Below are 14,429 nucleotides of genomic sequence, written 5' to 3' on the forward strand. Positions count from 1 at the left end.
GGACACAGGAACGAATAAGGTGATATCTAGTTCTTCTTGTTGGAGAAAAATAAGCAAAAGGTGCGCATGCTACGGAAATTAAACACACACAGACACGTGCGCACGCACAGACACACACACACAATTTTGCAAGAGAAGATCTTTCCTTCTCATTAAAATTCAGAGGAGAAACAACGCTCTTATGAGTGACAAAAGAAAATAAACACCAAAAGGTTAAAAACTAAATTTTTCTATTAAAAAAAAAATACTAAAAAGCACAAAAGGGAAATTTAGGAAATCACCTGGGAGAAGATAGCAAGGAGAAACACAAATCTGCCATGTTTTGTCCAACAAACATCTTGCCTGTGGCTGGCTGGATGGGTCTTGTTATACCTATGGGCCCCTCGCAGATGCTGCAGAAATGCTTGCTTGAATGTACACGTGCACATGCACATTTCTATACATTTTTTAAATGTATATGCCCTATGCATACAGAACAGAGAGATGTGTATGCATCACTAAATATAAATGTGAGCACCGTGTACATACATGAAAGCTGTGTATAGATTAGGATTTTAATCACTCACTTCATAAATGGTAAAAAAAATCTAAACTTAAAACGAGCTACTTTGAAAGACAAAATGCAGCAACTGCCAACGTGTGGCCAGAAATCCCCTCGATGTACATTGTAAGGGATGGTTTAGTGCAACAGAAAGAGCTGCCTAGACTTTTAAAAAGCAAGCAGTGAAACTTTCTTTCAAGAAAGGAGGAAAAATATCCCACGTGTCCACCGCAGAATGGAGTGAGCTGTTGGCAAAACTGCACTCTGCTCATGTGGGGACATCCACCTGGACGAGACCAAGGTGCTGTCTGTCCTTTGATGTAGGGACCCTTCTCTTTAGGGCAGGTTCCAGCCACAGTGTTTGTTGGAAGTTTGGGGAGGAACAAAGGGGAAGGGGCAGCTCTTGAAACCGCAAATTGTCTACAAAGTATCGACAGCTTCTACCAGGTGACAGCCACTGTCCTTGCAGCATACCAGATGCTGAATTACATCGCTAAGGGGTAGACACTATCCCTCATTAACAGCATCACTTTCTTAAGACGATTAGGTTTGCTCCTGGCTATATGGCTGTCCCTGACAAGGGCAATGTGCCTGGATCTATGGGACAAGTAGAATACACCAAGAATTATGCAGAAAAATCACCCTCCTGTTTGGATTTACTTAGCCTGATTGTAACATTAAGGCTTGTTTCTCGTGCAGAACACAGTCTAAAATATGAAGCTTTAAGGAACTGTATCGTTGAAAACATTAATCATCCAAATCAACCTCATAATAAAGATTTTTTTTTTTACCAGTCCCCCGAGGATGAAGAAGACCATGAAGAGGCGGCCAAGCGTGGTTTTTGCATAAACATCCCCATAGCCAACGGTGGACATTGTGACCATGAGTAAATAGACACATTCCCAGTAGGTGAGAGCCTGGTTGTTTTGGAAATTTTCCCATGGGTCCCCTGAATTCTCCACCTAAAGCAAATGGGACAGGGGAGAAAAAAGGAAAACATGCTATTGAAGCATATACAGACAATCAACCCGGAAGCTCGGCACCCGCAGGCCACTTATTAACACACATGTGGTTCCCGGGCTGAGTTCTCTGAGTCAGGATGCGGAGCTCCTGAGCAGGACACAGAGAAAGTGGAGAAGCAGCAGCAGAAAATGTCTTCCTGGCTGATTGGGACGGAGTGGGAAAGCAAGAAGGGAAATATCTCTAGGCCATTTTTCTTCTTCTGGTAAAATGTCTGAAGCCAGCTAGTACTCAGGGCACTGCCTGTGGCCAGGTTTTACAGCACTCCAGAGAGCCCTTCCCTGACCTTCTTCAACGGGTTTCTAAGGCCCAGATGGCTTGGCCCTGCCTCTCCCGCAGAATCCTAAACCCTTCCACAGGGGGCTGCCTCCTTCCCTCAGTTAGACCAAAGAGGTGCCTGATGGGCCCTGCTTCTTCAGATTCAAACAGCATCTCTGGGATCTGGCCCTGCTCTCCCTCCTTTGCAAATTGCCAATGGTGGTCCTAGCCTTGAGGCTGCCGGAATCTTCCCAGGGCATGGAAACTGAGCTCATGGGAACAGCTTGCACTGGCACAGCCCGATAGACCAAGAGCTGGCAAACGTTTTCAGCTTCGTGGGCCATACAGGTCCTGGTCAACTCTGCAGAGGCAAAACTTCAAAAAATGGGTGTGGCTGGATTTGGAGAGTGGAGAGCTTTGGCCCGGGATTGGTTTGCCCACTTTCCTGTCCTCCCATCATATTTGACCTGCCAACAAGGCTAGGAGGTAGGCAGGAAAGGTATTTTAGATACTCTCAGGAGAGAGGGAGCTGCGGGTCAATTCTACTCAAATGTGCCGGTGATCCACCTTCAGGGCCTGTAGACAGCAGCCCCCAAGCCTCCAGCTCCGCCTCTGCAAAATGTTTCCAGGGACTTGGCCCCCTTCACACATCAGTTTATCCTGAATGTGCCATTTTCACAAAAGTTTCCTGGTGAATCAGAAGGGACTTCACTAATATTAATAGTAAGGTGGGGTCATCGTCTTATTAAAGACAACTGTCTCCTCCACGTAAGTGATTTGGGTGCTGGTTGCTTGGTTACAGCAAGAATTAGGGTGATTAAGGGTGATTTTGGCCAAGAATCCCAACAGCATAAAGGGCTGAGTAGGAGACCCTAGATCTGGTGACTACATGAGCCCCGGCCTCCCACCCGCTGCCATCCCAGGCCTGTCTTCCTTTGGGTGATAATTACCTAAATCCCAAGTGTGGGTAGTTAAACGCATCCTTCAATCCCTTATGCAAATAGAGGCTCAGCTACCAGTGGTCAACTTTATCCAAAGTCTCATAGCTAGATGAGGCTCCTTCTAGTTGGAACAGTCTAGGTTTGTATAAACACACTTCCCTCAATGGCTGTGCTCTCTAAAAGCAAGGGACAAGTCTGCCTTGATGGGGTGCGAGAGGCTTGACTTAATATAAAGTTTTCAAAGAGTCATTCACAAAGAATTAACATTTTTGAGGTACGAAATAAACTGACAAGTAATCAGGCAAAAGACTCAAAGGTGGCTTTTTGTAAGGGGGAAGCGGAGAGAAATCGAGGGATGAATTCGTTGTTTACCAAAAGGTATGGGTCAAACTTAAAACCTTGTCCCCAGCTCTTTTCCAGGTGTTTGCTTAGGAAGCACTGCCATCGTGTGGCCTATTGTAGTTATTGCAGACAGAAAGAAAATCTACCAAAGCCCCCACTGCAATACCAATAAGCAATGAGTGGAAAAATGCAGGTTAATAGTGCAAACATTACTCACCATTTGGAACTAGTTTGGGGTAAAAAGGTTGGAAACCCAGACAATTGTGTGGTTGCTTCCCATTTTCCTGTCTACAACCGAGGTGAAGTTTCTTTCCAGCAACATAAATTGTAGGTAATAAAATGACTCAGAGAGGGTCTTCGAGGTTACTCACCAAATGGATGAATCCGGCTGCAGTCAGCCACGTGCTGATAAATATGGAGAGTAGATTCACCAGCTTGATGGAATTACTGTGCAAGAGACAACAAGCAAAATCCCAGGTTACCAAGGGAAGGCCCTGCTGGGGCTGTGTTACAGGGTAACAGCACCCGCTTGGGGGAAGAGGCCGCTGCATCTAACTCCCAACCATTTCTCCATGATAAGGGAATTCTGGATGGTGGCGGAAGTGGCTGGGATGAAGGTCCGGACAGAGCCTATAGGAATGAATTTAACTTTGGTAAAAATTAACTTTTAGTTTAAAAACTCTTCAAAGCTACAGAAAAGTAGAAAGAACAGTATAATGAACACTTGCATGCTCTTCATTTAGACTGACTCATCATTAACATTTCACCACAGGTGTTTTATCACCCTACACACTCTTTCTCTTATCCCCCTGCCTTTTACCTTCTCTTCTTCGTGTGTGTGTGTGTGTGTGTGTGTGTGTGTGTATTTTTTTTTTTTTTTTTTGGCTAAACCATTTACCAATAAATCAGAGACACCATGACACAAGCCCTAAATATTTAGCACTCAACTCCTAAGAAGGGCATTGCACAGCACAATCGCAAAACCATTTCACACCTGAGAAAATTAAAATGTAAAAATTCAGTAATGCTATTTAGTATGCAGACCTTATTTAACTGTCTTCACTTGCCCCAAAATTATGTTTATTGATTTTTTCCCCCCAGATGCAGTTTTCATGCATTGCATTTGGCTGTTAGGTGGCTTAAATCTGAGGAAACAAGGACAGAGAGTCAATATTTTGGGCTTTACCGGCCATATAGACATTGTCACAAATACTCAACTCTGCCACTGTGGCTTCAGAGCAGCTTTTGGACAACAAGTACAAGAATAGATATGGCTTTGTTCCAATAAAACTTTATTTACAGAAACAGGCAGCAGGCATGGGCTACAGTTTGCCAATCCCAGCTTCAGTCTCTTTCAATGTATAAACGACACCACTCCTTTGCCCATTTTTGTTTTTAATGACATTAAATTTTGTGTAAACCCAGGTTGTCTTCTAAAATGTCCCATATTCTGGATCCTGTTTAATTTTTTTGAGATGGAGTCTTGCTCTGTCACCCAGGCTGGAGTGCAGTGGCAGGGTGGCTCACTGCAACCTCCATCTCCCCAGTTCAAGCCGTTCTCCTGCCTCACCCTCCCTAGTAGCTGGGATTACAGGTGCCCGCCATCACGCCCGGCTAATGTTTGTATGTTTAGTAGATACGAGGTTTTTCACCATGTTGGTCAGGCTGATCTCGAAATCCTGACCTCAGGTGATCTGCCTGCCTCAGCCTCCCAAAGTGCTGAGATTATAGGCGTCATCCTCCGTGCCCAGCCCTGTTTATTTTTTAAATAAATGTTATGGTGTATGTTTGAGATTTACAACATGATGTTATCTACCATCTTACATAGTTACGTTTTTGTGTGACAAGAGCAGCTAAAATCTACATATTTAACAAAAATTCCAAATACCATACAATTTTATTAGCAATAGTCCTCATGTTGTCTATCAGACCTCTAGACCTGATCATCCTACATAGCTCCCTACTTAAGTATTTCTGTTAAGAATCTCTGCAGAGATGGCATCACATCCGGATATGCCAGCCCATTGATGCTAGGTCCATTCGCGTGGCTAAGGCGGAAATGCTAATCTCTCCACTGAGAGATGCCTATTTCCCTTTGTAATGAATGTGCCACCTTGAGTGATGCCCTGAGACCGCAGGCGTATCCTGCTCCTCAACAACCTTATACCTAATAGTTTTAGCATCCACTGGTGTCCTTGAGTGGATCAAGTGGAACTCATGACATTGTGAGCTCCCTGAAAGCTGGGGCCTTGTCTGTCTGGATTCCAGGAGCCCTGGGTCCCTGGCACATAGCAGGCCCCTGTGACTGTGCACTGGTGTCTGCCCCTGCTCTCTTCCTACACTGCAACCTGTTCACTCCCACTGGGATATACCTTGAATGCTGCTGTCGGCAGGTCACTTCACTGTCCAGAGACTTCATGTTGACTAAAAGATGACACTCAAACTCTCTCCTTCCGTTGTCAATACCTTGTGAAGTCCCAGGTCTCCCACCATCACTCTGTCACATAAACTCACAAAAGTGCCATCCCAGCTAAACCTATTTATTATAGCTATGTTTACACTATTTACTCAACTCGAAAGCCCTTCCCATCTAGCCAAATATTCCCCATTCTTCAAAGCCCAGTTCAATCCCCCTACTGCTTGTTTAAAGTCATTCCACCCACTTTGTAAGACAAAGTGACTTTCCCTGGCTCTCACCTCCAGCCATTCATTGGTAATTGATCCTACTGACTTAAGATGTCTTTTGTAAAGTTTTAGGTTGCTATTTGACTCTTGGGTTCCTTGCTGCATCTTGCAGAAAAGAACTGTTTTCTATCTCTTGCATTTTCCCAGTAGTGGCTTAATGCAGCCTACAGGGTTGCCCAACCCATTGGTTTAGGTCAATTCATCTCTGTTATGACTGTCCTCTCTTACCTCTCTCTTTTGGAGAGCCAGTGATTTAAATTCTAGGAGTTTAAGATCGCAGTAATAGTATCAGCTAGGAGGTTTACAGCTCTTTCCCAGTGCTCAGCGCATGCGCCACCATCCTAAGTGCTTTATGTATACTAACTCATTTAATGCTCATAACGACAATCTTTCTTCTATGGAACAGCACAGAGGAAACCATGGTCTTAGTTTTTCCAGAGTTGATGCTGACAGTTCGTGGAAAGAATAAGCAGATATTTTCCATTTTCTGGGTGAGATTGATCTTTTGAGATGTGTAGAATAACTTTCTTCTGGTTCAAAAACTTGGAAAAACAATCAAAATGTCCATTCTGTCTCTCTTGGTAATTTCTAGAGTTGCCAAGTGATAATAATTGCCAATATTTATTGAGCCCTTATTATATGCTAGATATTGTGTTGAGCAGAATTCTCTCCTGCCTCTACCTTGTAAGTCCTCTAAGGTGTGCTCCAGCACTTGAGGGTAAGAAACGGATGAAGTACAGGTAGCCAGCAGCAAAGGGAGGGCTCTTAGGGAGGTGTGTGTTGTTCATTTTCTCAGGGGATTGTTAAATACCAAGTGACTTCACTTGCATACTCCTGGATCCTCAGGACCCGAACACAGCGGTGTCCCACCAGCAACTATGTGGAGTCCTCTTGAGATATTAAACTTATTTGGAGGCTGAGCCTCTTGGCGCATTGGGAAAATGACCTAAATATGATGATGATTAAACTCTAAATGATGATTACAGTGATATTAATAGTGCTTTAGGGCACTGTTGCTATATGCAGAACATTTCATCACTGTTGCTAAAACAGTACAGGTTTCGCTCTGAAATCGGATTATTTTTATGACATCGGCATTATCACAGATCCCTAGGTTTAGGAATTTGCTTTCTAAATGAAACTCTACGTCCAGGCATCTGAAAGCGACAAGCAAAAGATGCAAGGTTAAGCCTTGGTGGACATTCTCCATACTCTGAAATGTGAACCTTGCCTGGTTGAGCAGGGCTCCTTTGGAAGAGAGGGTGGGGGTTTCCAGAAGCAGGGCTGTGTGCTCTGCACAGCAAAGGTTGTGTATCTCTGCATGGAGATAGTCACAGCCTTCCTAACCAAGCCCAGGGATCTGGGCCAGACATGAAACTACCAATAGTTACAATGATTCACACTGTTCAGATTCCAGCCCCCTTCCTATGCCTTCAGGGAGATTATGATCTTATCATGAAAACCTGACCCATATAAAGTTAATCATTCTCATTTCTAGTACAATTCCTGAGTCCCCATCCCATGAGTTCTAATTCACATCGATGGACACAGTGAATCATTATAGGACAGGCACAGGATTCTTGTAGATCAGAGACCTCTTCCAAGAAACTGTGGATGCTGCAAGAGAAGATCTGGCTCCAGAGATTACAGCTGTAAACCCAGAGCTTCTGGGGCCTTCTTTGTCCTCTATATGTTTAACAAGACATGTTTCGGTTAGCACAGAAAATGCCGTGGACTTGGTACACAGCAGTGCAAATCTGTCCCTGTTCTGCTTGTCTCTAATTTTCCTCTTTGTTTCTGGCACTACCAGGTGTTGCTGGCCTTGTTTTGTTTTACTGCTCTCTTTGCCGGACAGATGTAAAATACCCACCCCCTAAAAAGTTAACTGGACTGCACCACACCAACATAAATGGTCTGAACTATGACATGAGTAAAGCAAAGTGAAATTCTGCCAGTTCTATCCATTAGTTATCTCTAGATCCCTTCTCCTCTCTCTGCCCCACTTTGCACCACCTCAGCCATGCCCTATTACCTCTTCCCTGGACTACTGCCTCCTAATTGGTCTTATGGTCTATGAGTTCTTTGACGCTTCAATCTCATTCTCTATACCACCGTTGGAATTGTGGATCTTTCTAAAATGTTAATCTAACCACATTTCCTCTCATGATTAAAATCCTTCAACAGCTCTCCTTTGTTCTCAGTAAAGCCCATGAATCTAAGAACCTGCAGGATTTGGCCTCTCCCTGAACATCCCTTGCAATCTCCATAGAGAATACTCTTCTTTACAAACTTTACCTTGGAGCCATTTCTAAGGTCATGTAAGTTTTAGTTTCAAAAATGCCTCCCAAAAACATATCGGTTAGGTATATGATGATTCATGCATATAATGGAACGCTATGTGAGAAATCAAAGGTGGCAGAGTCGATGTAATTGTTATCTCAAACAGTGTGGTGTGGAGGCAATTTTATTCGTCCTTTATGATTCTGTATGTTGTTGCAATGCTTACAATGAACAGATTTTAAAATTAGAGGAAACGAGCCAGGCGCAGTGGCTCATACCTGTAATCCCAGCACTTTGGGAGGCCAAGGCAGGCAGATCACCTGAGGTCAGGAGTTTGAGACCAGCCTGGCCAACATGGTGAAACCCCGTCTCTGCTAAAAATATAAAAATTAGCCAGGCATGGTGGCCAGTGCCTGTAATCCCAGCTACTTGGGAGGCTGAGGCAGGGAGAATCACTTGAACCTGAGAGATGGAGGTTGCAGTGAGCCAAGATCTTGCCACTGCATTCCAGCCTGAGCAACAAAGTGAGACTCAGAGAGAGAGAGAGGAGGAGGTGGGAGAAGGAGAAGGAGAAAGAGAAGCAGAGAAGGATGAGGAAGAGGAGGAAGAGGGGGATGAGGAGGTGGGGAGGAGGGAGGGAGGGAGGGAAGCAAGGAAGGAAGGAAGCAAGGAAGGAAGGAAGGAAGGAAAAAAGCAAAAGAGAAAATAGCAAGGCAATTCCTATTTTGAAAAAATTTGCTGAGTGATCCATGTTTTACTCATCAATATCTACCGCGGTCAATGAGATGGGGAATGATAGCCTTTAAACACAGCTGCTGACTTTCCTCTGATAGTAGAATAAGTGTTCTATCACCTGTGTGTTAGATCTCCAGTTGAGGAACTGCCAAAACCTCTGATGGTGAGAGGGAGTCTCCTTGCCTCCCCTTTAATTGGCCTGTTTCAGGCTATGGAGTATTCCAGGCCCCCTGTGGGCTTGCAGTTTGGGAAAGGGTCCTGATGCTGGTCATATACTGTGATTGGCCCATTTCATCCCATGCACTTTAATTTTCCTTCTGCTGCCTTCTCAATTCTGTATCAATCTTTCTGCCCACCTTATGCTTCTCTGCCCTGTTTCTTCCAGCTCTTGGCCCAGTGAGGCAGCCAAAGGACTGAAGATGAAATACCAACTCCAAATCATGATTTCGAATCACATCACAAAGCCTCCATCACTACCTAATGCCATGGATTGGCAGGGATTCACTGCCAAGGAGAGCCAGACAAAACCTCCCTAAAGATGATCACATGGGTCCCCCAACCCACCCTCCTGGAAGGACTGCTATGAAGGCAGCAGAGTAAAGAAGAGTCACAGGAGAATTGCTAAAAGTCCAAAGTCCTACAAAAGCCAAGGCTGCACTTTCTCTGGAAAAAGGAGAGCTTTGGGATCCACACTTGGGGATGCCCAAAAAGAAGGAGCCAAGATTAGCTGGGCCGGCACCTGGAGAGAGAATGGGCTCAGAGAGTCATCATAGAGCTTCTAGAGTTCTTACAATTACATGACGTTTGCTTCTGTCCCTGGTGATCTGGTCTTTCCTACCATCTTAACCTCATCCTCCTCTTTCCACCACAGAACCCTTAATGTCCAGGAGTACAGAATTACCCAGTTTCCCCAAGTGCCATGCTCTCACACCAGTGTGATGTTTGCAGCTTCCTTGATTAGAAGACAAACCCATTCCTCCCACCGTCACATGCCCAGCCCCCCGAGGATGATACTTAGTTTTCTACCAGGCTTACCCAAAGCACCCCTTTCTCCTCAAAAAGATCCTTGACTGCCCCACAATCATGCCAAGCCCAGCTTAGTTGCTCCCCTCCCCTCTCAACCCCTGGGCATACTGACATCAGCATTAACCACACCGTCAGACGGCCTGGCCCCCACCTAGCAAGGTCTCTGCCAGCAGGACTCTGTCCTAGCACCCACCTTGCTGCTGACACCAATGGGTGCTCATTCCAGGCTTGCTGAATTACCTCAACCACCTGGTTATGACCATAAGTGACGAGAACTCTGAAAACCCATGTTGTGGGGTTGTGGCAAAAAGTACCCTCGGACAGGAGTTTCATATAGTGGGAAGTGAGATGCTGGAGAAATGCTGTTTTGGGGCCCGGATGGCAGATGCCCAGCCACACTTCCACCCCGTGACTCTTCCCTAGGGCCATTTTCTCCCTCGTACCCTGGCTGGCTGCTTCAGCTTCCCCGGCTCTGCACTGAGAGGAGGAAGCACCCATAACTGTGCAGTTGGTGGGTAAGCTGACCACCAGGGAGTCGACAGCCACTTCCCATATCCAAAGGAAAGAGAGGTGAGTGTCCTAGCAGAGGGTCAGAAAAAGATATTCAGATGGTCCATCACTCTCTCAAGTCCTAAAAGGGTCCAGGGAGTAGACAATATTCCCCAGAGCAATGGAACCTTCTCAAAATGCTGGCATCAAAGATTAAAAATCCCCCTAACATATGATGTAATTGTGAAACAGGGAGAGACAGATAATACCTGATGCTAGAGAGTATCACAAAACATGATCCCTACCAGAAAAATGAGTATCTCTTAAGGACAAGGCTCTATGCTTGGTGCTGGGTACTCATACATTCCACTTATAAAAACGCAGTCTAGTGGAGCAAATCCAATGTAGGTAAATATTGGAGAGATGCTAGCTTCATTGATCATGTACATTTCAAAAGTAATATGTTTCTAGTACGTAGAATAATCATTAAAAGGCAGAAATCAAGCTTATTGTCACTCAGAAAAATATGAAGAAAAACAATATTCACTGTATATGAATAATATTACATTATTGCAAATAAATAGAGAACTCATGAATTCTTATCTCAGGATGATGAACAGTAAAAGGTGGGAGGACATACTTTTAAAGACTTCGGTGCCGTCGGATTCTCTTTTTCTTTTCAACTTGGCTAATAGAAAGTGAATTTGATCTCACAGTCACACAGATGAACAGTCAGAGGAAACCGATTTGGAATTAAACCAAAACAAAATAAACAAGCAAAAAAACACAAACGACCAAGGAGCAAAGCCAATCATAGGCTGAATTTGTCGGCTGTGTCAGGTTCATTCAGGAAGCTGGGTCCCAGCCTGTGTTACCAGGAAAATGATGCCGAATCTACTCCTCAAAACTGCAGCTATATTAATTACAAATCACAAAATATGGAGGTGTCCTGTTTTTATTCATTTATCAAATGCATGAAGGGCAACCAAAGAGGAAATGGAACATTAGAAGTGAGCTTCTTAGAGTGTAATTTCCTAGAAGAGAAATTTATGGCCTGTACTTATTCTCCATTAGAGCACGTCTAACCTCTTTTATTAGTTTATTTATCAAGACAGCCCTGGTTTCAGGGCAGCTCTGCAAGCCGGCAGGTCATCAGGAAAGGGATCCTCTGGGGGCTTTTCCTCCTGGTCCAGTTGTGTTTTCCAGATCATAACGCAGTTAACAGAAGTATTCATGGTGCATTCGTCAGGAGGTTTGTAGGTTTTCCCCCAAAAGGCAATTCACAGAGCAAGCCCCCAGGGCTATATGGATATAAAGTGAACATCTAAAATGTGCTTTGAAATGAAATGATTTTCTGTTTGCCGTATGAGGTTTGTGATTGCCTCTCACAGCATTGCTTCTATTGCCTTTATGACTGGGTTCAATTTCTTATTTAGTGATGTAATAAAGGGGCGATTTAGAATCTGGCAGCAAGGACTTCCCAATCAATGAGCAAATCTATCCCTCATTTGCTGTGCACCTCTCCCTTTGACACCATGGCTTATATCTGGGCAACCCCACTAGGCACCCAGATATCAGCCATGTGTCCCTAAAATTGTCCCTACTCCCCTGCCTGCACGGCTATTTCTCTCTTTTCACCACATAGTTCCCTGGCCCTGCAGAAGACAGCAACCCAAACCCTACTCTGGGTTTTCTCTCCCTCTCTGTGTTAGCTCACTCTTTCTGTAAATCATATAACATTAATAATGTCATTGTGATGAAAGCAAGCACACTTGATATTTGCAACTTGGCATAGGGGACTGGAATGAAAAAAAATAAGACAAAGAACATCTTACCTTGTTTTAAGAATATTCAGAAACTGCAAAATTTCTGAAAACTGTATCAGTCTCAGAGCTCTTAAAAATCTCAAACCTGGAAAGAAGAGTGAAAGAGAGATGCATTATTTTCAATGCGTGGTTTTAATGTTCACAGTCTGCCATTTGATTTACAGTTCCCAAGGGTCGAAGGGATGGGAAATTCTTGCAGAAGATAAATCAACTGGTACCTTGGACATATTCCCTCATTCTGATTCTTGACTGCTTTAATCTTGGCTGGTAAATGGACTTTCTCCTTATAAAGGCAGCCTGTTTGGAACCTCTTTAGGGGAAGGGCTCGTGGGGAGGAGCCAGGTTAATAAGACTTTTCATTTGGTGATCTCTGATTGAAAGCATGGTTTTCTAAGTTACCTAGCTGTCTGGCAGGATTTTGTCTCTGAAAAATCCTTGGAATTGTGATAACTCAGGGTAACCCTTGCGCTAAGAGCAGATTGAGACTAAATCGGATAACCTTATGTCTTTGATGGATTTTATTTTTTATCTTTATCTTCAGCCCTGATAAAATGAAGAGTACAGCCCACAGTGTTATCTGTTTCCTACAAACTTCTACATCTTCCTCCAAATTAAAAAAAAAAAGATCAGTAAGATATCACACCCCACAACTTGAGGATTCAAAATTTATAAAGTTCCCCTTTTATTAAGAGTTAAGATAAATGGTTTGTCCTTTCTAAATCAACGACCTCTCTTGAATGAAAAAGAAACATCAATGTTTAGGTGGCAGAAGAGAGATGAAGAAGGAAAACACATCAAGAACCCTTTAAAAATGCAAATTATTATGTTTTAGTAGCTAAGAGTAAATTATATTTCTGTTGAGGTGAAATTCATGAGTTAGAACATTCACAGTCAGTCTTGGGCTATAACACTTTGGCTATCATGCAAGGATATGACTTACAAAATGCTGGTTTGTCACAGCTTTGAGACACATTGAATGTCACACCCACTCCCAAGGGGATTTTCTTTTGCAGATTTTCTAGAAGCATTTTATTAAGTACCACCATGTGCCAAAGGCAGTGTGAAGCCCTCCAGTGCACTGAGTTGACAGACAGCTCCATGCCCGTGGGTGGGGCTTTGTTCTCCCACACCTGTGAGGCAGTAAAAAGGCAGCCTAGGGCACAGCAGTGGGAAGGAATCCTTACTACCTTCTCCTTGAAGTAAGAGTACGCTAACTGCACCCAACATGGAGCTGAGCTGTTTAGGTAATAAGGGAAAATTAACTTAAAGCTCATGGTGTGGAGGAAAATCTGACTCTACAAAGAAAGAGAGAGAAAAGGATTGGCTCAAAAAATAATTTCTCATCTGAAAAAAATTTACCATCACAAACAGAAGACATTTTTAAGAAAACATTCTCCTTCTATGCTAAATAATATTTATACAATTTTTTATTAAATAATTGCAGAGATGAGACGGGATGTTGATGAAATAGAAGGGCTCACGGCCAAAAGCAGAGTCATAACTGAGCTGATGAAAGCCTGACTTAGCACTGCTGAAAACCGACCATGGTGTGGAGTACAAAACTAAGAAATCATCCCAGAAAGCAGAGAAAATAAGGGAAAGGGAGAGAAAAAAGATGAAACTTCAGAAAGTGGACACAGAGTAGAGATCACAGAGATCCAACCCGTGAATAAAATGTGTTCCAAAGGGAAGTCCGAACAGCACATTAATCATAAGCAAAGGCCAGGACATCACAGAAAAGAACTTTTGAGATACGAAAAAATGACTGGAGACTAAAACGTAAAAAGAAAGATCAGCTCTTAGAGACCAGAGCCAAGAAGCATCTGGCTTTTCACGTTCATGTTTCAAGTATTAAAATCAAGCAATAAAAATGAAGCATCAGTGCTGATGGGGTTATTTACCATTAAAGTAACAAAGATAATTATATATGAGTGTTAAATGGTGATTAGGAAATTCTCATGATTTTTAGACAAATAGAATCTGACCCAAGATTTTTATACCCAGTTCAAGAATAAAAGTGACAACAAAATTTTAAATTCTAAGGTCTCAAAACAATATATTGTTTGCTCAGTATGTGCATAAAGCTTTCAAGGGGGTTCATAAGACTTGCTAAATCAGAATGGGAGGGGCAAGGGCTGGAAATTAAATTTATAACAGACTCTACTGCTGGTTCTAACTTCCAGCCCAGTCTAGACTGTTATCTCATACCAGCATCACTGCTGCATATTACTGAGCTAAAATAAATTTAGAAACTTTAGAGTAGAAGGCCACTGGTAATTAGCACTG

General features: G+C 43.4%; 1 protein-coding gene across 22 annotated transcripts in view; it reads right to left on the reverse strand.

Moving 5' to 3' along the window:
• The window catches only part of KCNMA1 (potassium calcium-activated channel subfamily M alpha 1), a 761,855-nt gene that overhangs the window by 230,243 nt on the left and 517,183 nt on the right, over positions 1-14,429 (reverse strand). For all 22 annotated transcript variants that reach the window (XM_064374369.1, XM_064374367.1, XM_064374368.1 and 19 more), the window contains exons 6-8: positions 12,153-12,228; positions 3,474-3,549; positions 1,333-1,503 (exon numbers count right to left, since the gene is read on the reverse strand). In XM_064374369.1, the coding sequence (XP_064230439.1) occupies positions 1,333-1,503; positions 3,474-3,549; positions 12,153-12,228 (323 nt within the window). The remainder of the gene's footprint in view (positions 1-1,332; positions 1,504-3,473; positions 3,550-12,152; positions 12,229-14,429) is intronic.

The sequence above is a fragment of the Aotus nancymaae genome, unplaced genomic scaffold (assembly GCF_030222135.1).
Source record: "Aotus nancymaae isolate 86718 unplaced genomic scaffold, 86718_ANA_hifiasm-v0.15.2.pri h1tg000010l, whole genome shotgun sequence".
Taxonomy (NCBI): Eukaryota; Metazoa; Chordata; class Mammalia; order Primates; family Aotidae; genus Aotus; species Aotus nancymaae.